General features: G+C 34.6%; 2 protein-coding genes and 1 non-coding gene across 4 annotated transcripts; 1 reads left to right on the top strand and 2 right to left on the bottom strand.

The window, feature by feature from the left end:
* Positions 1–2,333: 2,333 nt before the first annotated feature.
* Positions 2,334–2,417, top strand: TRNAL-CAA (transfer RNA leucine (anticodon CAA)). Its single transcript has one exon. It is a non-coding gene; the product is annotated as a tRNA-Leu (tRNA).
* A 506-nt stretch (positions 2,418–2,923) lies between these two features.
* Positions 2,924–8,126, bottom strand: LOC102588877 (DNA repair protein RAD51 homolog 3). Its single transcript, XM_006345454.2, has 9 exons — positions 7,964–8,126; positions 4,984–5,082; positions 4,638–4,760; positions 4,466–4,499; positions 4,313–4,383; positions 3,984–4,210; positions 3,772–3,903; positions 3,605–3,671; positions 2,924–3,303 (listed from the first exon to the last, which is right to left on the bottom strand). Exons 1-9 carry the CDS (start codon positions 8,073–8,075, stop codon positions 3,128–3,130), a joined length of 1,041 nt encoding a protein of 346 aa, XP_006345516.1. The 5' UTR covers positions 8,076–8,126; the 3' UTR covers positions 2,924–3,127.
* A 1,074-nt stretch (positions 8,127–9,200) lies between these two features.
* Positions 9,201–16,749, bottom strand: LOC102589203 (probable tRNA N6-adenosine threonylcarbamoyltransferase, mitochondrial). 2 transcript variants are annotated; one of them, XM_006345455.2, is made up of 13 exons: positions 16,451–16,749; positions 16,140–16,184; positions 15,094–15,168; positions 13,439–13,535; positions 13,035–13,125; positions 12,138–12,187; positions 11,289–11,479; positions 11,085–11,170; positions 10,620–10,695; positions 10,394–10,477; positions 10,138–10,252; positions 9,830–9,918; positions 9,201–9,568 (listed from the first exon to the last, which is right to left on the bottom strand). In XM_006345455.2, exons 1-13 carry the CDS (start codon positions 16,712–16,714, stop codon positions 9,422–9,424), a joined length of 1,410 nt encoding a protein of 469 aa, XP_006345517.1. In that variant the 5' UTR covers positions 16,715–16,749; the 3' UTR covers positions 9,201–9,421. The 2 variants fall into 2 exon arrangements, with proteins under 2 accessions (XP_006345517.1, XP_015163387.1); XM_015307901.1 differs by having other exon boundaries at positions 15,094–15,164; positions 16,451–16,481.
* Between the last annotated feature and the right edge of the window lie 6,222 nt (positions 16,750–22,971).

Genomic DNA, 22,971 nt, shown 5'->3' on the forward strand with positions numbered 1-22,971 from the left:
TGCAAGTGTCTTAATCTAGAAAAAATTAAAGAAAACCTACAAAAATCATATGGAGAAAATGCCATGGCTGAAGCTTTGAGCTTGCCGACACACCTGTAAAACAAATCAAAAGAATAAAATTGCAAAGGAATAAGGTAAGGGGGTCTGATTTGATGTTTGTTGGTGATTGATTTGGATTTTGAGTGGTTGTTTTGTGATGGTTGTTTGGTGGTTGATGGTTCGTCGAAAAAGAAGAACAAATGGCGTTGTGGAGGTGGACTTATGGTGGTGATGGGTTGGTTGTTCTTCGCCAGAGAAGACAAAGAAAATTCTTGTAAACATTCAAATGAATGATTTCTCCGATGAGATTAGAGATAAAGTGGGTGGGATTTAGTGAATAAAAAAGATATAATTATTAGAGAATTTTAATAATTAATTAGTGTAAAATAGAGTTAACAAAAAGAAAGTTAATTAATAAAGAAAATAAAACAAAAAGAATATAAGAAATTATAAAATTTGATGTGGCGCTGACGTGGCAGCGAGTGTAATACACTACATGTAGGGATGTTCACGGGTTGGTTTGGATCGGTTATTGGTCAAAACCAAAACCAAACCAACTTAATTGGTTTTAAAATTATCAAAACCAAACCAAACCAAATATAATATACATTTATCGATTTGGTGATTATCGGTTTCGGTTTGATTTGGTTCGGTTATTCGGTTATTAACCATACACAAAAATAAAAGAAACAATTCATTTAAAATGTGAAAAAAAGTGACAACAATCCATTCAAAACGAAAAATAATTAGAATGACTTAAATTACTAAACTTTCAATCACTAAATTTACTATCAATAAAGCTTTAAAATTCACTATATTGGCCTAGAAGGAAGAGACAATAACATTTTCAGTACCACAAAGAATTGATATAGACACTCATATACATGAAATCAATAAGATAAATGTTTCATCTTGGGCATTTTTGCTTTCAATAAGTAAATTGTAAAGAAATTTTAATGAAAATATGTATAAGATCTTTAAAATTGTTTATAAAAATAATATATTAAGTATGTATATTAATAAAATATATGTATATAATTCATCGGTTCGGTTTGGTTATTTCTTCGGGTTTTTTCGAATAAAACCATCATGTATAATAAGTCATCACAATAGTATAAACGTGTAACTGACTTTTCGAGACAAGTTTAAGAGGTAATTTATGCCTTTTCCCTTCAATATACACGCCATTGCTTCTTTGAATGGAGAAAGAAACAAAAGAAGTTAATACCCTCATCTATTAAAAAAGATTCATACATTTCTTGCCCTTTTTTATTTTATATTTGAAGTTTATTTTGAATACATGAATAATCTATAAATAAATAAATTAAGAAAGGAACATTTGGTAGAATTAAACACGTCAATAGATGATTAGAATTATACTAAATTAACAATATAAGGATTGCTTACAAATTAGTTATATAGATCATCTCATAATTTATATATGTATTAGTTATATCAATTTTTAAATTATAAATTAAATATCATATTAATTATATAAATAAATAATTTATTCTTAAACTACGAAGTACCATTTTATTTATGTATAATTCTCAAAATTTAATATATGTATAACTTATCTCTAAATCGTTATAAACGCACGCAAGAGCAGATTGGTCATTTTTAGCAGGCGGCAATTACAAGGCCAAAAGACCAATTGGCACTAAAAATAGCAGCACCCAATACAACTTAACTTGGAGAAGAAAAAAAATACAACTTAACTTGCTCTTCACCTAGTTATTATAACCACTCTTGTTTTTTCTTTTTATGTTGGCTTGTGCCTTATTTGACTTTTCACTCGATATTCTATATTAGTATTAAAATTTAATTATATTCAAATTTTTATTCTGTAGGGTTCCTTTTTAGGATGAAACATTTTCTATCAAAATAAATAAATATTTTATGATGGTATTTAGGTTAAATAAGAATGGGTTAGGATATTTTAGTTGGCAAACTTAGGTGGTAGAATTAGTGTCATCTGGTGCCACGTCACTACAGTTAACTCTTGAGGGTATTTGTGGTCTCTTAAGATAATTGCAGGCGCATTTTTTTTAATCTCAAAGTATAATGGAGGATATAAGTGATCTATTTTGTATAGTTCAAGAGTAATTTTGACCTGTATTCGAAAAAATAATGATGAATTCCTTAGACGATTCAACAAAGTTTTTTGATTCGATTACTCTATCTCCTTTTATTCCATTAATTATGAATTCTTCTTAAAGAATATTACTTAGTTTTGTATGTTTGAATTCAAAAGACAGATATATTATTAGAGAATGAAAGTAAAAGCATACCATGTCAGGATGGCCGAGTGGTCTAAGGCGCCAGACTCAAGTTCTGGTCTTCGTAAGAGGGCGTGGGTTCAAATCCCACTTCTGACATTATTTTATAAAATTGTTTTTTGCCTCTTCCCATAAAATAATTTCAGTTTATAGTTAAGGTTTACCCTGCCATTTTTTTCCGAGTAAATACATACATACATCGAGTGTTTATACCAAACTAAAAAAGTTAACCGTAGTCATTAAAGATCCAAGTAAAGTGAGTTTAAAGTATATAATGTCTTCTAAGTTACTTATAATTGTTACTAGTATCATTTTAGCAAGTCTATTGATTATACTCTCTTTATTAGTTGCACTCATTAAAATCGTTTGGTAAGAAAGATAAGAGATAATTAATATCGAGATTAATTTTAGAAAGAGTTTATTCCACATTTAATTGAGATAAAATTGCGGGATAACTTATTCCGAAATTAGTTATCTCCACATTAAAGTGTTGTTTTTGTCCCTCAATATGGTAAGATAACAAACCTAGAAATTGAAATAATTAATCCCGAGATAACTTGTTCCAAACCAAACCAAATGAGTAAGAGTTGCTCTCAGTTGAAATGAGAAACTTTAACGAGGAGAATCTTCTGTTAACTTGTATGTAAAATAAGATGCTACACAAATAATTTATTTTCTCATACAACAGAGACTCATGACTAAGCACAGTATTTACAAGATCATGTCACTTCATGTAAAGCTCAGTTTCTCACCCTGGAGAAAGATAGAAAGAAGTCCATTCATTTATCTTTAAAATTTAAACCAAGAACTTACATCATCTTGACTCGTTTACAGTTTGAAACAGAGCTCCGAATCCCTCTGCCTGTTATGGAATATGCAGCAGCTGCTGATCGAACAGAAGGCGACTTGTCAATGTATGCATACCTTTCGTTACCATTCCAGTATAGAATCACCCGGTTAGTGCAAGCATGTGACCAGCTATCTCCTGTTTAAGCAAGACTTGTTAATAAGCTAATAGGTACAATGCTCAACTAGGTTGCTTGGACTCTCTAAAAATGTTGCCACACCCATGTTGGATCCATAAAAAATGCACACCCAATGACAGTTTTGAAGAGTCCGAGCAACATAGATGCTCAATACAGTAAGATCACCAACTTTGCTTTCCCACATCAGCAAAAGAGAACAATTTTCTTTGGGAATGTGGTGGGTTCGGGGTCAAAATCAGAAACATAGCAGGTATGTGTTGTACCAAGTTATATCATTACAAAAGGAGGCTTTGTAATTACCTAATGCAAGAGTTAATTGATATTGGCCGTCTGTATACTTGGTGGTTACTTGATTCAAGAGGATGACCTACACAAATAAATCATATGTTAATAAATTGACAGAATAGCAAATAAAACTATCAAATTGTGTACAGAAGATAATCACGTAGGAACGAAGTCATCCTTACTGCCAAAGTATATTTCTTTGCAAGCTTCATCAACTTTAAAGCCATTCCACCCAGTAGTCTGGTTCTAAGGGCCATGTCATCAAAATCTTGACGGAAATGGAATGTAATGCTATCAATAATAACAACCTTAACCTATTAAGAATGAAATTTAAGATATTACATATTTTAGTAATGGAGATGAATAATTAAAAAGAAAGAGTTACTCTACCCACATCTTTATGCTCTGAGATGAACTTTTCCAAGTAATTTACAACAGCAATTTGCTCAGTGTAACTACAAACGCGAAAATAGAATATATTCTCAAGGAAATCCTTTGGCTGCATGTTAACTTGACAAGCTTGTAAATCCCTCTTTAAAAATCCATGATATTCGCGCATATCTTCCAAACAAGCTTCAGCAATTTGTAAAGCACGCTCCACCATGAAGCTTCCTTCTGTATCTACAAAGTGCATATAACGCTAAGTGCTTGGCTGATTTTAGAAAGAGACTAGCTATAATTGATGTAAGATGTGAAGAAAAAGACAACTCTATCAGCACGTACCTATATATACTGCCTTGCCTTGGAGACCGCCATAATCCATGGGAATTTGAACGTTCACTGCAAGTTGTATCCTGAATTTTGAAGCGTTTTAACCACTAGAAACAAAAATGAAGCTATTTCTAATACACAGGAAGTACAAATGACAACAATTACCCAAGTTGCGTTTTACCAATTCCTGGCACCCCACCTGAAACAATCAGAAAATAATTTACCTTCACTTGACAAGAACTGCAAACATGTCGTCTTAGAAATGCCAATAAGCAAGAGTGAACACCTTATGATATGTTAGTAATGGGCAAGCATATGTAGAGGTTAAAACACTAACCAATTTCAGTAACCTCTCTGCAACTTATACCCCCACCCAAGATGTCGTCCAACTCTGAACAGGATGTTGTGATACGTCCAAGCGATTTCTCCTCGTTTAGCATTTCCCAGGCACTCTGTGCTCCTATACCCAAGATACACATAACTAAATATGCTTCCTATTTGCCAAATAATCAAAGCAGAAAAAATGACACTACATGCTACTGTCAACAAGTCACACTGAAACAAACTTAATCATTGAACAAATGACCTCATAATTGTAAATTACTGTAAGTATTACCTAGATGACTTCTAATGGACAAAACATCAAGTTTTCAAAAGGAGAGAGAATAGTAGTAATAACATACCATTGACAATAGAGCTAGTTCCATTAGATCTTTCCGATCCCCTCCTTTGTGATGCAACTCTCAAAATCTCAAGCGCCTCATTTTCTGAAATCTTTAGATCTATAACAGATAAAGTAAAAGCAATGAAATATTCTACATATGCATAAAAACACTAATTAGGAATAACATTGGTGTCACTCGTTAAACAAAACTTAATCTGTTTTAGTGTCCATCACACTTAATCAAAAAACTATAACTGAAAGAAAATGAAAGTCATGCAAATTTAAGCTTCTCTTTGTTGTAGCTCCAAGCTTATTCTTTTCCTAATTCTCCTAAAAAATGAGTTCCCCTTACATCCAGCGGCAGAGCTATAATGGTGGCTGTGGGTTCAGCAGAATCCAGTAACTTTGTCTCAAACTTTGCATGTGTTAAAGGCATAATACATAAACCGACACTCCAACTGTCAAGTAATCCCTCCAACTTTGCATGTGTGATTAAGGCATAATACATAAACCGACACTCAAACTTGGCCTCAACTGTCAAGTAATCCCTCCAACTTTGCATGCACATCTAGACACCTCCATCTGACAATAATACACTCCAACCCGTCCCCACTGTATTTGATGGACACCTAACACTGACGTGAATTGGGTTCTTACAAGTGGAATTAGGGAGAATCTAGTTTTCATATGTTGAAATAATGTTTAATTTGATCACCAGTTAAGGTGCCGGACTCAAATTTTGAGCTCCAAGTTGATGCTTGAAAGGTTTTAATAATCTTCTGTTGGAAATATGTTATTCCTTTCACTAGGAAAGGTTAATTGAACTAAGGAGAGGTGGAGCCAGGATTTTTAGTTTATGGCTTCTGAACCACAATTGGCGGGACTCTTCTGGAATATGATAATTTCGTAATGATCAGCGAATTACAAGGTCGATAACTTGTTTTCTAATTCATATACATACAAGAAGATCAAGTAATATGTATCTTGATTCAGTTCCTTGATCTTTTTGATGCTTAGAATTCGAAATCTTTTGTTGTTTAATTTTAGCTTCAATGGCGGAGCTGAGAACAATAGCTTTTGTTTTACAAAAATTGGAAAAATATGAAATGAGGTTTGATTGAAAAAAGAATTTCGAGAAAACTTCTAATTGTTTCGAAAAACTGGAAAAATTAAAGATCATTTCATTATTTTTTGAAACAAACACCACCTTAATACTAGTTAGAAATGTGTTGATTGAAGAATTTGGAAATGGAGTCTGGAGATTGAACGAGTTGAAGGATGATGCTAGATTTCCTATAATTTTTTATTTTTTTTTAACCGAGAAATCCGTCTGTGACCCGCCCTTTGGACCAATCACAACCTTCTAAACTCGGTGGATAATGGGCCCGCCCCTCTACCCTTCTCCACTTAAATACCGGGCTTTGCTTTGCATGGTGTGGGGCTTGAACCTGCGACCTAAGCCACAAATCCTCCACCTTTTGCCACTCAAGCTCCTATAATACTGGAGCTAAACTGACAAATGAGTAATACTGGACACAAACGGAAAGCAGAGTTGCGCAACAGTAAAGATTATTCAACATAGAGCAATAGTTTTATTAGCACAAATCTCATCAGGAACCAGATCTAAGACCCGCCTCCTCAAATGTCGAGAAAACACTGTAAGCTTAATGCAACTACTTCGAAAATCTTCTGATTATCTGTTAGCAAAATTCGACAGTTAAGACTCATGACTATATGAATGCATGCATATCTCCTACACATGTACTTGGACTTTTATAGGAGATTAATGCACATGCAATGTATATAGATAACTAATGGTATAACAATACTTAGATACACTCGTGGATATGAATGTCTATATATTAAATACATACACTTAGAAGAAACATACATCACAGATTTACATATTTGAATGTAGAGGAAGGATTAATAATCTTTATTTATGGCGACTCTTACCGTAAAAAAGAGACTTTAGAAACTATATAAAGGGATCTTGGTCCTTCTCTTAACTCAACCAAATTTATACATCCCATGATTATATAACAAATTTAAAGTGAGTTAGGAGAGTGAAGATCAAGACTGACTCTATATTGATGAAAACACCAACTCAATCCTACATGATGAATGATCAAATAAACTCAAACAAGGACTCAAGCCAAATAAACCGACAAATTTCCCCAAAAACTCTAGTATTATAGGAAATCTAGCATCATCTCGTTCAATCTCCGGACTCCATTTCCAAATTCTTTCAATCAACAAATTTCTAACTAGTATTAAGGTGGTGTTTGTTTGAAAAAACAATGAAATGATCTTCAATGTTTCCAGTTTTTCGAAAACAATTAGAACTTTTCTCGAAATTATTTTTTCAATCAAACCTCATTTCACTTTTCCAATTTTGTAAAACAAAAGCCACTGATCCCAGCTCCGCCATCGCCGTAAAATTACAGAACAGAGGAGCAGTATATAAAATTTCGAATTCTAAGCACCAAAAAAGATCAAGGAACTAAATCAAAATACATAGTACTTCGACCTTGTTGTGCGTATACGAATCAGAAAACAAGTTATCAACGCTATAATGCACCAATCATTACAAAAATTATCAGATTCCAGAAGAATTCCGCCAATTGTGGTCCAGAAGCCATAAACTAGAAATCCTGGCTCTGCCTCTCCTTAATTCAGTTAACCTTTCCTAGTAAAAAGAATATCGTATTTCCAGCAGAAGATTATTAAAACCTTTCAAGCATCATACAACTTGGAGCTCAAAATCTGAGTCCGGCACCTTAACTATCGATCAAATTAGACATTAATTCAACAAATGAAAACTAGATTCTCCCCAATTCCACTAGTAAGAGCCCAATTCAAAGCGCCTCTCTTTCTCTACATATATTTCACTACGCGAAAACAAATAAACTAGCTAACTTATAAACCGATTGCTAATCAATTCAAAGACAGATTCAGAGCATTAATAGTAATAAATTTGACAGAGAGAAGAAGTATACCGCGGGCAATATCGGAGTGAGAAACGGAAAAGAGAGAAGATATAGAAGTGTAGCCGCCGGAGATAAGCTTCGCTCTCAGCGACGCCGATATCGGAAGACTTGAAACTTCCATCACAATCTTTTCAGGGTTTTCCCGCTCAAAATTGGAGCTAAATGACAAAATGGTCATGATTTATTCAAAGTAATTTCTTAAACATATTCTAGAAATTTTAATTTATTATTAAGTTAATAAAAAAAGATGTATTTTTGGATTTTTGTTAAATATTTTAAATAAACTCTGTTTAGATTTGAATATTGTGGAAAAAGAAAGTTAATCAACAATATTGATAATAATGATATGGGAGTCTATCAATGGAGTTTTAATAATTAATTAATTGACTCTTTGGTAGTGGCAAAATTTTTATTCAAATATAACGAATTTCTTGAATAAATGCTTGTGAATAGTAATTTTCAAGAGAATTATGAAATATTAATTAAAGTATTTAATAAGATTTGTTTAAATGTCATGCACGATTACAAGTTGAATCAAAGAAGGTAAGTATTGATTTGGTTACTATGGATAGCAAGGATGTTTTGCTTCATGCATTCGTCGAGAAGTTTATGATATAATAAGAATAGCTATGAAAAAAGTGATACAAGATGGACGTAGGAAGCTCAGCTGTAGTGTGAAAGGTGCAGTAGATATAATTGAAGAAAAATATGAAGGCTACTCGGAATATGAATGTAGCTTGTGAAGATATTTAGAATATCTGCATATCTAAAGCAAGACGTGTTTGTACATATTTCTAGAAGTTTTAATATTGTAGCTCATAACGTAGCTAAGTTTTCAACTTCTTTGTTAATTTTTCTTGGGAACGAATATTTCCAAGTTAAATTGTAAATGTTGTATGATTCTTTAAACATATTATATCGGTAATGAATTAACAAATGAATGTTTTGAAGAAAAAAAACTTTAATAAAAAACATTAGAAAAATTCCATCAAATACTCAAAACAATAAGCTAGACACTAAACTAAACTTTAAATAAAAAAGCAAATGTTGCACCAAACTCTTTAAGGAATAGACCAAAAATAATAAAAACACTTCTAATTTCTAAATGTGAATTTCTGCTGAATGGCCATAAAGATTATATCATTTGAACACGTTTAATTAGAAAAACAAAAAAAATGGGTCAAAATACTGTGTGAAATTGAATAAAAATGCCCTTAACATAGCTGAATTTTTAAAGTACAAGATGGAAAACTACCAAATGCAGGAGGCACTAAAATATGATACAACATCAAAATACACAGTTTTACCCCACAGGCTCATTGCTCTTGAATTATGGTTCTTTCAAGCTTTCAGCTCACCAATTTTCGAATATGATTTTACATATTCGAATCATGATTCTAGGCAAACCACTTTATATAAATATCTACACGTTTGTGGATGTGCGTTGTAGAAAAGTCTTTGAGTTGTTTAAATTGCAGACTGTGACTCTTGCTTGATAGATGCCTTAATGAGAGAGGTAAGTGATGGATGCATCCGTGCTGTTCTCATTGAGCGAGCTTCACTTTTTCCTTCAGCATATTCCTCACCGAGAGGCCACCTTGGGCGCAAATCAAGCTGATCAAGGGAGCAATGGATCATAATTAAACATGGTAAGGAGAAGGGTGTGGGAAGGGGGCTTCAGGGAACAGGAAGTAGAACTACAGAAATTCAATAAAGCAGATCAGTTTAACATGTAGGCGTTTATTTTGATTGAATAATCGCATGACTTTTGGCAAACTTAACTTTCAAGGCACAAATCTATGGCTTGTCATACTCAATCAACGTAACTATAGGACATTATGGCCAGTTTTGAGTTAAGGGAAGAAAAAGACTAACCACGGCATCTTCTGGTTCATTTGCGGGAGGTGGAGGATCAAATCTGCCCAGACGGAAATGCTCAAGGCCAGTCCACGCAACCATTACACCTATTAGAACAGGTCAACGTATTAGAGTGCAATGTCAAGCCATTTGCACTTTTGAGCTAAAAATTATCCACGAGACAATCAACCTAGAGGCAGTGCATGCCAATTTACTTCACTCAGTAAGAGACATGACCTTTCCTCTGAAGCCTTGGAAACTTAAAAATTAAGAATCCAAAGTTCCTGTATGAAACTGAGGCAACGTAAGAAGGAGAATTGTCTAACCATTGTCAGTACAAAGGCTTGGAGGGGGGCATACAAGTTTCAGCCCTTTCCTTTTCACAACCTCATCAAGCCGAGCTCTGACATACTTGTTAGATGCAACACCTCCAGACACTACCTGTGAAAGGTAAATTGGACAATTAGCATAATTGACATTAAGCTTACAGGATCATGTGAAACTAATACATTAGACTATTAGAGTAAAGCCAAGGAGGAAGATATTAGTCATAGAAAACTGCAGTAAACAGAAAACACTGACCAAATGATTTATGGAAGGCTCTATGTTCAAACCCCACTCGATTGCCCGTTCACACTTTTCCTCCAAATGTAATACCGCAACTCGCTGCGTGAAGCGTTCATTACAATGTAAATGAGATTTAAGAATATGGAAGAGGTATAGGAAACAGATCCATTGATTTGTTAACCAATACTTCTTAATTATAAACAAATTACAACAAGATCAATCTTCTATAAAATCTATATACCTGGAAGGAGGCAGCAATATCTGCCCGAGCCTGTCTTTCTTCATCAGAAGCTGAAGCAAGAGAGATTTCAGCATTGCTGCATACAACCTACAAAATGTGAGTAGCTAGGAGGACGAGGACAATGACAACCAACTGATGTGCATTGTTGTCCTAGTGATTCATAAAACCTTACGATCATAAGACAAAGCTAAAAGCTACTGTACTTTCTGGACCATGGTTTACAGAACACTATCCTAAGGTAACATTGTAGAAAGAGGAAAAAACAAGAGCTTTGACCAGACAGGTTGTTTCCATATATTGGATAATCCACTCTTTACCTCATTGGGAATGGAAAATCAATTTCTATAATTCGAAAAGAACAAAAAACAACGCAATGATATTGGTGGTAAAGTTTAAAATGAAATGAAAATGAAAAACACTTTGCAGAGCTGATCAATAACTTTTATTCCCTAATGAATCACATACATTCTTTTTGCTTCAATTGCCAACCTCACTTGCGTCTTCAGACCAGCATATGAGAAGTTGCAATCCTTGTGTTGTTTCATAGGGACCTAAAACTCATTCAAACTTTTAGTCAATTGGGCAAACAATATCACTTCTAAAATTCCTTAATAGAGAAAACCCGGAGACGTATTGCATATAAGTGCAAATGTCTCTAAAGTAACTTACTTTAAATTTGACAGACTTGGCATCTCCTTCTTGAGCTAGCTCCTCTACAGCAGGGCCCCCGCTCTTCCTCAGATCAAGACCAAGCCATTTTGCTGTTTTGTCATATGCCTCACCAATTGCATCATCAATTGTTGTCCCAAGCTGTATGTAATCGCCAAGATCACGTGCAAGGATTAAAAGATTATGGCCTCCTAAAGAGCATATGAATGAAAGAAAATCCAGTATGTTATTGATATCTAATTCACAGGAAAATACAACTGGTCAAATTGTTTTTCATTATGAAAACTGCATTTTATGTTGTTGAATTGAGAAACATATCCAATATTTAGCATACATTGGCTTAAAGGTTCAACAATTCAATTTTCGTAACTTTTTAGATAAGTCAGGTCCCTTGGGAAAAGAAACTAAAAGAAAAAACACACACAAAGATCACAAATAATATACTTGAATTGAATCAACCACAAGATGTTTGATTGTATATATGAGAGATTTTCATCTTGCAGGATACAATCGAAGGATTCATAAGCATAACAATGAATATCATGAGCATCCGAACAAGCATATGAAAGACCTTTAGACACAAATTAAACTGCCAAAAGATGTCAAGACTCTCTGGGTAGTGGGACATTCAGTAACAAATCCTAGATCTTTTATATTCAAGTGATGTTCCAAGGTGAACTGATATAGATAGCACCATAAGATGGCTGTGCAATAAGAAGGCCCAATAAGAATTAGCACAATACTATATAGCTTGGCCATATATATCTAAAACACAGGAAAAGATGACCCAATGTATTTTCAGTAAGAGTAAATAAAACAGACCTATAAAATTGTAGAAGGTTATCTAACCTGAGACAAGTAGGGCCATAAAAGGAAACTGCAGTTCTCTGTCTACTAGCCTGAAAAGAGAAAACATTAGTTCCAGGTGGTACAGTACACTGAGTTTACAAATATCTTGAAGCATACAATCTTCATAGAAACTTCGACTTATCTGTAAGCATAAGATAGGCGGGCATTTTAGACACTTTGGCAACTTTCTGTAAGCTAATGTAAAAAACAATGGTGGAGTTGAGGAGCACTCCATGGGCGACTACATTTTCTCCTCTCAGCTTATTCATATCTGAGACTCCAAGGTCAATGAAATCATCTGTAATTACTACTTAAAAGGGTTCCAGTAGAAGAAAAGAAAGGGGAAAAGTGAAGTAGAATACAGACAAAAATCTTGATTACCACCTCATACCATGCAGCCAATATTTGTGATTGATAAATCTTTGTTTCTCAAGGAGACAGATAAGTGCTCTAAAACAAGATATCCCATGATATATTTAAGGTGACAAAACCTCTATAGCTACAAAGCAGACCATAGGTTATCATCTCACAAAAACTAATGGTGCCCCTAGAAATAGAACAAAGAAGACGAGAAAAAAAATGATCTGCTTATTCATATGATTCCCTGACAAAATTTGGCAACCAAATAAATAGCAAAACAATCAAGAATAAGTAAAACATAAAAGTGTTATCGCAGAGGAGATAATTCATCTTACAAGATTATTTCAGCCGAAGTTTTTTCTTTATTTTATTGTAATTTGCAGTATTCCGGAGAAAGTAATTGAAAGCTGGGAAATTCACAGTTTAACTAACCATGGAATTGGACAAATTCCCAACAAATTTTTAGCTGTATGCACTGATCTTAATCTACTGTTTGCTACTAGCATGAATAACTTAACCTTTACTCCATATTGCTACCTGGCAACCAGAGTGTGAGCTTCCATGTGATGGACACCAACAAGAGGTAAATTATGAGAACCGGCAACACTTCTTGCTTTCCGCACACCAACTACACATAAATTGAACAAATAAGGTACAAGGACTTACACAAGGTTCATTAGTTGTCCCAAAATGCATCTGTGTCCCACACGAATATCCCCAATGTTTAATTTTTCAGATTCATAAGTAGTCTATGTTAGAAATTGACAAATATTAACGAATTAAGAACAATACTTCAGTCTAAAAAAAAATAGGCACATTAATTGGTGCGGGGAGGAGAGGAAAAAGAGAAAGAAAAAAAATGATCAGCGCTCCCGAAGGAAAAATTAAAACAAACCAAAAGAAAGAAAGGCTACTAAAGCAAAGACTGAATAAAAACTTACTTCGCAAACAAAGGCTTAAACCAGGACCAATCGTGACAGCAACTGCAGTTAGATCCTTCTCAGTTAGATTAGCTTTATCTAGTGCTTCTTGTACCACCTGAAGGGAATAAGTACACATTGATCGCAGGAATACATGACAGAAATATGATGTGTCAATTCATATTAAGAAGCTAACAGTCTTAAAAGTGTGAGAGATGTAGAATAATGAGTCAAATTGTAACAAGAAGAGAACTTGAGGCAGGGTCCTTTGGAATGATATCCACATTTGCTCCTTGAGACAACGATGTGAAGCCTCAGAAAAACAAAACCGAAAAGATATTTGAAAGTTTTCTATTATGGAATCATAGTCTATCAATTAGAATTATGATTAAGAGTATCTGTTAACTATTCTCTAAGGGATATAGATCATCAATCAGTTGAATTCATTCTAATTCATTGAATTAATCCATGATATAAAATATCAGAAAAAGAAGGGAGTTTACATTATTACTTTTTTCCTCGTTGGAAGAGACCCCACTGATTTTCCAGTTCATTAGGGAGTGTTTTTTGGAGTACTGAATAATAGGAGTATTCTTCTTTGATCATTTCCCAAGAAGTTTATAAACTTAGCCTTAGCAAAAGATGATCGAACAAGTCAAGCCACAAGAGGACATCTTTAAATCTAAAGCAAAAATAAGCCCAGACCAGAACTTCTCTCTTCTTTCCAGTTTATCATAATCAAATATGGGGGGAAAAGAAGAAAAATACAGAGAGAGAGAGACTTTCAAGTACAGGAGAGACCCCAAGGTAAGTTTTTTCAAAAGCTTTTATCATATTTTTCAGTACCTAACTACCTATATTAAGTTGAGCATTTTGATTGTGTGCTGTCTTTGTTTGGGGTTATGAGAAATGATTGTTGAGTAAATGAGCCTCTGATAGTTTCTCAGTAAGGGATAGGATGGAGACTGTTTATCCAACTCGTGCGAACTTCTCTTGGATAGTGGTGGCAGCATCTAAGAGAAGCTTTTCCTTGGGGCATTTAGTTGAGCCATTAGGTAAAATTTAACAGTAGACATATCTCCTTAAAAAAAATATTGATACTATGGTTTTTAATGAACACTTATCTATTAAGTTCATGTCACTACCATGAAGCATAGTCTGGATGCTGGAGGAGATCCTTAAGAGGGAATAATTCCAGGGAATATAATAATACTTTAAAAATATATATCAAGGAAAACTGCAAAAATAAACAAAAGATGCCAATTCAAATTTCTGCTATCTAGTGAAAAGTGAGGTAGTACAAAAGGGTCGAAAGGGAACCTTATCTGCACAAACAGAAATACAGAACATCACTAAACAGGACATAAAATCATGATGCCAAAAGGAAATGTTCAATTGGTTTAGTGAAACATCTAGCATGTGAAATCAAACAAACTACTTGATCAGAGTTCATTGACATTATAAAACCTGATAATGCTGATGTTTAGCAAGAAGTTGAGTACTTTGCAAATTGATGTATTCTCAATCGTCTTATTGAAAAAAGAAGAAGTAACATGCAGGATCGTGGTATGACACCTAAACAAGACGCACACTTGATACTACCGTAACACTTTCCACCAGTGATCAACAGTGTCCAAGTTCTTGAAACAAAGTACTTCAGGGTTGACAGCATATACCTGATCAATCACCAGAGCATGTGCTTCCTCTGCCATCTTAGGAGCAACTCCTCCATATCTAGCAAGCAGTTCTGCCTTGATGATATATGGAACCTCAAGATTAGAAGAAAGACCACATAATGTGGGCACACAAAAATAGTATAATTTGGATAACTTCTCGAAGTTACTATTCTTTAGAGCATTGAGAAATTCCCTGAGCAATTAACATGAAGAAAGAACAGTGGTGTGAACAGATAACAAATTATGCAGTATAAGAATATAAAAGAACGATGCTTAGGATCACTTCCCATATTATGTTGACTACTCTGCCATGCATAGGAATACATCAACCTCTAAGGGGCTTTCATTAACAAAACAGCCCCATTAAATATCCTCCTTCTACTATTTGCATAATGTTCATTTATGAGGGGTGGAACAGACTCAAGACGTAACCTAGGGCTAGGTTATAAATATACTCCTTCCCTTCACTTGTAACCCATCTGATGAGTATCACAATAGCTCTATTGCACTTCGAATTGTAACTCAAGCTTTTGTTTTCCCGGTGACATTGCCAGACGATTACACTGGAAAGCAGCTTAACAAGATTCTTCCTCTTTTACTCGTTTCACTGTTTACTAATTTTCCTTGTTACTTGAATTATACTCATTAGCAAGTAATTTAGCACCAAAACCATACTGTTTGGTCACTATAATGTGTGTGCCCTTGAACCACTAAAACAAATTCAATTGTTATCCTAAGTCATTGATTTAGGGGTAAACAATACTTGCATCTTTATATGTATAAATAGGAAAATGAATAGAAATCGTGCATACCAGCAAACAATGTGGAACATGACATTTGTCATTCTAGACAGACCCCAACTATTTACATAATGATGCAAAAATAAATGAGTAAACAAGCCTTCAACTAAAACAATGTAATGAACACAAGATAATAAGTACCCAATAGTTTATCAGTAGTCATTAATTTAACAGAACAAGATAATAATATAAACTAAATGATAATTCTCCAGACTTTCTATAACTACTTAAATACATATAAAGTACCTGCGAAGAGATAACTTGGCTGAGAATTTCACCATTGCTATTAACCTACAAATGGATATCACTAAACTCAATAAAAGAAGAAACTTTGCACAGCCCCACAAACAGGGGTGGAGCTAGAAGCCAAGTTTGGCCGAACCTAATAGCTTTCTGTATTTGTATTAAGAAATTCACTAAACATGTAAAACAAAAATTAAAATTTATAACCAAGTTACTAATAGCTAATGTCGATATCCTGAAATTTAAAAAACCTATAGAGTTCAAACTTAGCTCCGCCACAAAAGTAATTTCAAAGAAACTAGCAAAGAAGTTACCACAGCGGCGGCAGTATCATCACAACTCGTTTCAATGCCTAAGACAACCAAATTTTCATTTTCTCCCAGTATTTGATTCTGGGTTTGAACATTAGAAGCTGAAGTAGAACAATAAGCTGAAAAAGATTTGAACAGTTGAGGCTTTACTGCTTTGTTATGCAATTGCAATTTGCTTGTCGCTTTGAATGTGAGGTGAATTGAGGGTCTCCATAGCAGCCTTAGACGAGAAATTGGTGAAGACAAATTGGGTAATAAGGAAACCATTTCCACAGAGTAGGATGAGGGCTTTACTGCAAAAACCTCACTCCAGTTATATAATGTTATATGTATGTGAAATTAAAAAAATTCCGATATCCGCATTAGAACAATTTTCGGAATTACTTAAACTCGAGAACTTTGGTTTAAGAAAAGAGTACATAATTTAATTTTAATTATACTAGACATAAAATAAGTAAATAAATTTAAATTGAGAAAATATTCAAATTTATTATTATTGAATGAAGATAATGATAAAAATGACCCTTTATCTTTAATAATCAATATAGTAGGTTTAAAATGTTCTTTAAAGTATTATTTGAACATTTTTGATAGTTTGTTGAAACAAGCATTATTGCTATCAAATATTTGTCAAATTCTAATTTTAAATTTAACTGAAACGAGAGAATATTGGTAAATGATAATTCACATTTATAAGTTCAAATTTTGAGGTTTATGTTATTTTTTATTGGTCATTTGAAGGGTAAATCATGCAATTAAATAATTTTTTAAATCTTAATATTTCCGAAGAAATCATGTTTTTCTTGTGGTGGAGTGATAAGTATTCCTTCATCCTTAACCAAGAAATCTCGAATTCGAATCCCCTTTGGTACGGAATCGCCTTTGTTAGGGAGCGTTGCGCAAATCCATTGTTTGTCATGATGTTGGTACGATTGATAGAAGATTGTTTTGTTCGGGTTTGAGCTCTAAGAATGAAAGAAACCATACTAGAGAGGATTTCGATTTAATAAGTCCTTTGTAATTCAATCTGTTGGCAATATCAATTGTACGATACACATCGGAAAAGGTCAAATTTCCCCTTGCGCTATTTGAATTTTGAGCAACCTTGCCATCCATTTAACTCTTGGTCTAATATTACCCTGTCGTTTGAAAAAAAAAAACTCATTTCATGTTGAAGCTCCGTTAATGGCATGGGAAATCATGAGTCGATTTGCCAACGAGGGTATGGATAAATCAAAATCAAACGAAAGGCAAAAGTTGCTCAATTTCATATAATACAAAAGATGAAGAATACATATGCCTCTTCTAATTCCTTTGTACAACAACAGTACACTCAGTGTAATCCTACAAAGTGGGGTCTGAAAAAGATAGATCGTTTACAGACCTTAACCAACCTCAGAGGTAGAGAGGTTATTCCCGATAGACCCTCCGCTCAAGAAAAACAGTCCAAAGCAGAACATTCTGAACTGTAACTGCAGTAAAATAGGCTCAGAGAAGATAATATTCAGCAAAAACTAGTTAAACTTCAAGACCAGTGCAAAATGCATACTGAAACAACACCCAAACTCAGCAATCTCTAATAGCTTCAGTTTTATCTCTTCACTGGGAAGACACCAAAACAATAAAGAAACCACCAGGCACCAGCCCAGCTCACCCCCTCCCCAACAAACTAAAGTAAAACAATAAAGAAACCTCCATACTAAGCGTTTTACATACCATTTCATAGGACTTACCTGAAGCCCTGGAAACAGAAGTTCCAAGTGAGCAAATACACAAATTAGACTAACAACAACAACATACACAGTGAAATCCCATTGGTGTGGTGGAATCTCGGGAGGGTAGGGTGTACGCAGACCTTACCCCTACCTCGTGGAGGTCGGCTTATACAAATCATTGAGACTAACTAGTCTCATACAAATTTAGAGTAAGTAGTAACAAATTGGTAGCACAACCAAAAAAACGCCCATACAAATCCTGGCCAGAAAGAGATACAATCATTGATGATAGGCTCTCAGCAGTAGCAGCATCTATCACTTTAATAAGAAAAACAATAACAAAACCCAACAAAATCAGTGATTTACAAACATTTTATAGGACTGACCAGAAGCTCTGGAAACAGCAATTCTAAGCAAGCAAATACGCAAATTAGGCTAACTAGTAACCAGTTGCTGCAATAAGAAAAAGCATCCCTACAAATCCTGGCCAGCAATGGATAGCATCTTTGACGAATGTCCCTTTGAAGTAGCAGCACCTATCACTTTGACATGAATTGTTTGGATTATAGTACACAAAAAGGAGTTTGTTGACAAATGGAGCACATTCAATTGTGCAGTTTGAAGCAAAGAACTTGCACACCACTATACTCTCGTTGTTTACACAACTCTCTGCATCCAAAGCTAGTAATATAAACCTGAGCCTGAATGATTCTCCTTCCCAATTTTAAACACATGTATAATATTAACTCCTACCTTTGGCCTCATCTTGCTCAAAAAGGAATTGACTTTTCCGTGTAACATCGGCCAATTGAACAAGTAATGATTTGAAAATGCCTCTCTCAACATGGAATATGTCAAAGTACGGGATTAAATGATTATGCCAACTTATGAAGCAACCATTTGCACATGCCATCCTTGCAAACAAACTCATAAAAGACACTGAGTGCCTTCAGTATAACTATATCCAGTATGTCTCTTTCTCATCCAAATTGCTGAAACTTGAAGATCCTATTGGCGGATGAATTACTTGCTCATACTGGAAATTGAAAAATCACACAGCTAGGATTCCTACTCAAAGCTTTCATAGGTTTACATAAGCATGCTGAATAAATAGTAGACAACCATTTTCACCAGATACTAACATTGCAATTACAGAATATTTCCTTGTCATACAAAAACCAAAGTCGTCCCCCTTAAAAAGTGCATAGACAAATGTTCACGTATGCCTGGGTGTCATGCATCCCGTTGCCCCACATAATCTTATTAAAAAAAGATATATGTGCTGACAAATGTATGATAAAAATGCACCCATGGGAGGACATTCGAAAGTACAACACTACTATACATTACCAGCCAGTTCGATAAAGCTGAATAAATTACTCACAGAGACACAGACCTAAAAAGTAAGCTTTTGCTTATAAGTGAGTACTCACAGTGGACAACATATAATTACAAATAATGCATGTTTTTGCTCTGATATTATCCACACAATTCATCACTTGGAAATGAATCTAATCAGAGAGTTAATATCCTATTCTATTGGGCAATTTTGATGGCATTGAGAATGATCAGAGAAGCAAAAAGGCAAATACTCAAAGTAGCAACAAACCATTGCTTTAGTTCTGCTTATGTTCCTTTACAATAAGATTGGCATTCAAAGTAAACCATGGATTATGCCTCTCTTTTTTTTGATAAGTAAATCATGGTTCGTGCCTATTAAAAATGAATTGTAGATGGAGAAAGTAAGATCATGGTATTATAGCTAATCATCCTTTATGGATATGTGGAAAGGTAGAGAAACAAACACAATATTTCTTTCAAGAAAGGTGGTAATATCAAGGTAACAACTACAGGCAATTCATGAGTCCAAAAAAATATATCATACGGGATAAGAATCTCCAATGTATGTGATTCTACATGTAGAAATAAGGCATTCAAGAAACAGTTGATCAAACCCACAAACTATCAATGACCAAGGTCGCAGTCCATTGATGTGCCTAGAGAACAAGTGAACACTTATTTAAAGCAAATAGACAGTTCTATAACTAGTAAGTATGCTAATAATGAAAGGATTCATTGAACTGTTGAAATCACTGTCCATTTTGACATTAAAAGAGTTACATACAATTCGATTGTGTAATATCCTGTACTACTCCCCCACCTCATCTCACCTCCCTAACTAAAAGTAACCAAATAAAAAGAAAAACAACCAAGAAAAAAAAAACATAAAAGCAGTGCTTACATACATTTCATAGGAATAACAGAACCCCTGGAAACAGAACTTCTATTCAAGCAAATACACAAATTAGACTAACTAGTGACCACTTACTAGCGAGTAGTGACAATAACAAAAAACATCCATACCAATCCAGACCCGCAAGAACACCAACTTCTGCAACAATATGAGATGGCTTATGCCTCGGCAATAGCAGTGCCATCACTTTGACAAGAATTCTTTGAATTCTGGTACCAAAGAAGGTTAGCTGTCAAATGGAGCACTCTGAATCTTTTGGTGTAAGTCAAGAGAAAACAAAGCACACGAATAAAGCAACGCGACTTGCAGACGACTGTACAGATCTCTTTGTTTTACCCTATTCCATGCCTTTTAAGCCAGTTAGATAAACCTGTGTCTGAATGATTGTACTCCCAATTTTAAACCCAGGCACCACAGAAAATCCCACCTTTGGCCTCGTCTTGCTCAAAGGGAATTGAATTTTCCTTGTAACATCTTCCATGTAGACCATCGAGAAGTCCACCCCTCTCTCAACTTGGAATATCTCAACTACAGGATTAAATGAGTATGCCAACTTATGAAGCAGCCATATTGTACTAGCCATCCTTACAAACAACTCATAAAACACACTTAACGACTTCCATGAATCCACTATGACTTCTTTCCCATCCAAATCCCTGAAAATCGATGATTCTATTGTAGGATGAATTATCTGCTCATACTTCTTATCACAATATCTTGAAAATGCACAACTAGGATTCTTACTCAATGTCTCCATTGGATTACATGAAACATGCTCAAGTAATTGTTTCAAATAATCATTCTCATCAGATATTGATCCATCAGACAACATTTCTTCATCACACAAACCAAAGTCTTCCAGATCAAACCCCTTAAACATACCTAAACAAATATATGACAGAAATGCATATTTATGGTGTTCTTTTTCTGCATAATTAACATCAGAATACACAGAATTAGCTGCTTTCTCCAAATCCCAACTTGCCCTTTTCATTAACTCCATCAATAACTTAGAAAATTTATTTACTGACTTAATCGAATCGCGTAGCATAGATTCAAAAACACGAACTGTACACAATACCTCCGTAGTACTACTATTTGACTTTTCATTTTCTACCCCTAATTTTTTAGACAAACTCAAATTAGAATCTTGAATTTTATCCAATTTCTTCCTCAAAATTGAAACTTCTTCATCTTTAGACTCCATATAAGACAGTAATTGATTTACCATAGTCTCCAAAACTCTGAGCTTGCTCTGATGCTCCTGAACCTGAAATTCCAGCTCTGACCCCATAAGAACATCAATATTACAACTTGGGTTTCTCCTGAAATCCTTATACAAACTCTTCATCTCAGTCAATTTCTGAAGAACAGTAACCAAAGCTTTATCCGCTGATTCAATGGCTTTTTCGTCAAAGGGCACATGAGCTGTTTGTAACTGAAGATACGAAGCTTCAAATGACGAAATTGTAGCGAAGAGTGAAGAAATCAGGGATTTACTGAAATGGGTATTTGCTAAATGAGGAAATTTACAGAAATCAGGCTTGATTACAACAACTTTTTGGTCAGGTATGAATTCTTCAGCTGAATCAAGGAGAGTGAAAACATCAGTGTCGGTGTTATCGTCGTCGGCGATGGAGTTGTTGTTCTCATCGTCGGCGAAGAGTTCGAAGGTTTTGGTTCTAACAACATGAGCGAATTTGTGAAACATTTCAGAAATTTGTGGGGGTTTTGCTGTTCCTTCCATTTCTAGCATCTCTAAGAAGACATATAGATAAAGGGTATCTTACAGTTTACAGAAAGAAGGTGAAATTCTTGGCTTGTGATTGAGATTTGAGAGGAGAAAGATGGAAGTGAAGAGTGTGAATGGGTGTCTTAGAAGGAAGGTATGTGTGTGAAAGCTTCTTTCTCTGTTAATGGTGGAGTGAGCTTAACGAGACTTTTCTACGTCATTACATCTTTTTCCATTTATGCCCCCACCCCCTAATTTAGAGTAATTTTTATTTTTTTTGATATAGGTATTGAAAACATTTTGAACTCGATCTAAATTATTAGTTTTCTTCTCGAATTATTGACAGTCTTAAAAACACATTTCTACTTGACTAACTAAATTTAGATTTAGTTTTAGGGTTGAGTTAGGTCCAAGATAAATCTTTACATTGTATCAGACTTAGGCTCATTCCAATTCTTTGTTCACCGATGTAGGGCCCCCATATTATATTGTTCATGCTCTAGTTAATGAGGTATGGGCGTCCAGGGGAGTGTTAAGAAGTCTCACATCGAAAAAATGATGGGAAGTTGGTCTCTTTAAATAGACTTAGACAATTCTCTCCTCATAAGCTAGGTTTTGGGTTGAGTTAGGCACCGATCCACCACATGCATGACATAAGCAAGTGATCTCAAATTCTTGTAGAAGTATGAGGCTCTTAATAAAAAGCCGAGAGAAAGTGCTGAAAACACCCCTAAACTTGACGAGAATTTAGGAGTTAGGGTGAGAATTTGAGAAGTGTTGAAAACACCTCTAAACTTGGTGAGAATTTAGGGATGTATCTCAC

This window comes from Solanum tuberosum, unplaced genomic scaffold (assembly GCF_000226075.1).
Source record: "Solanum tuberosum cultivar DM 1-3 516 R44 unplaced genomic scaffold, SolTub_3.0 scf00069, whole genome shotgun sequence".
NCBI classification, from domain to species: Eukaryota; Viridiplantae; Streptophyta; class Magnoliopsida; order Solanales; family Solanaceae; genus Solanum; species Solanum tuberosum.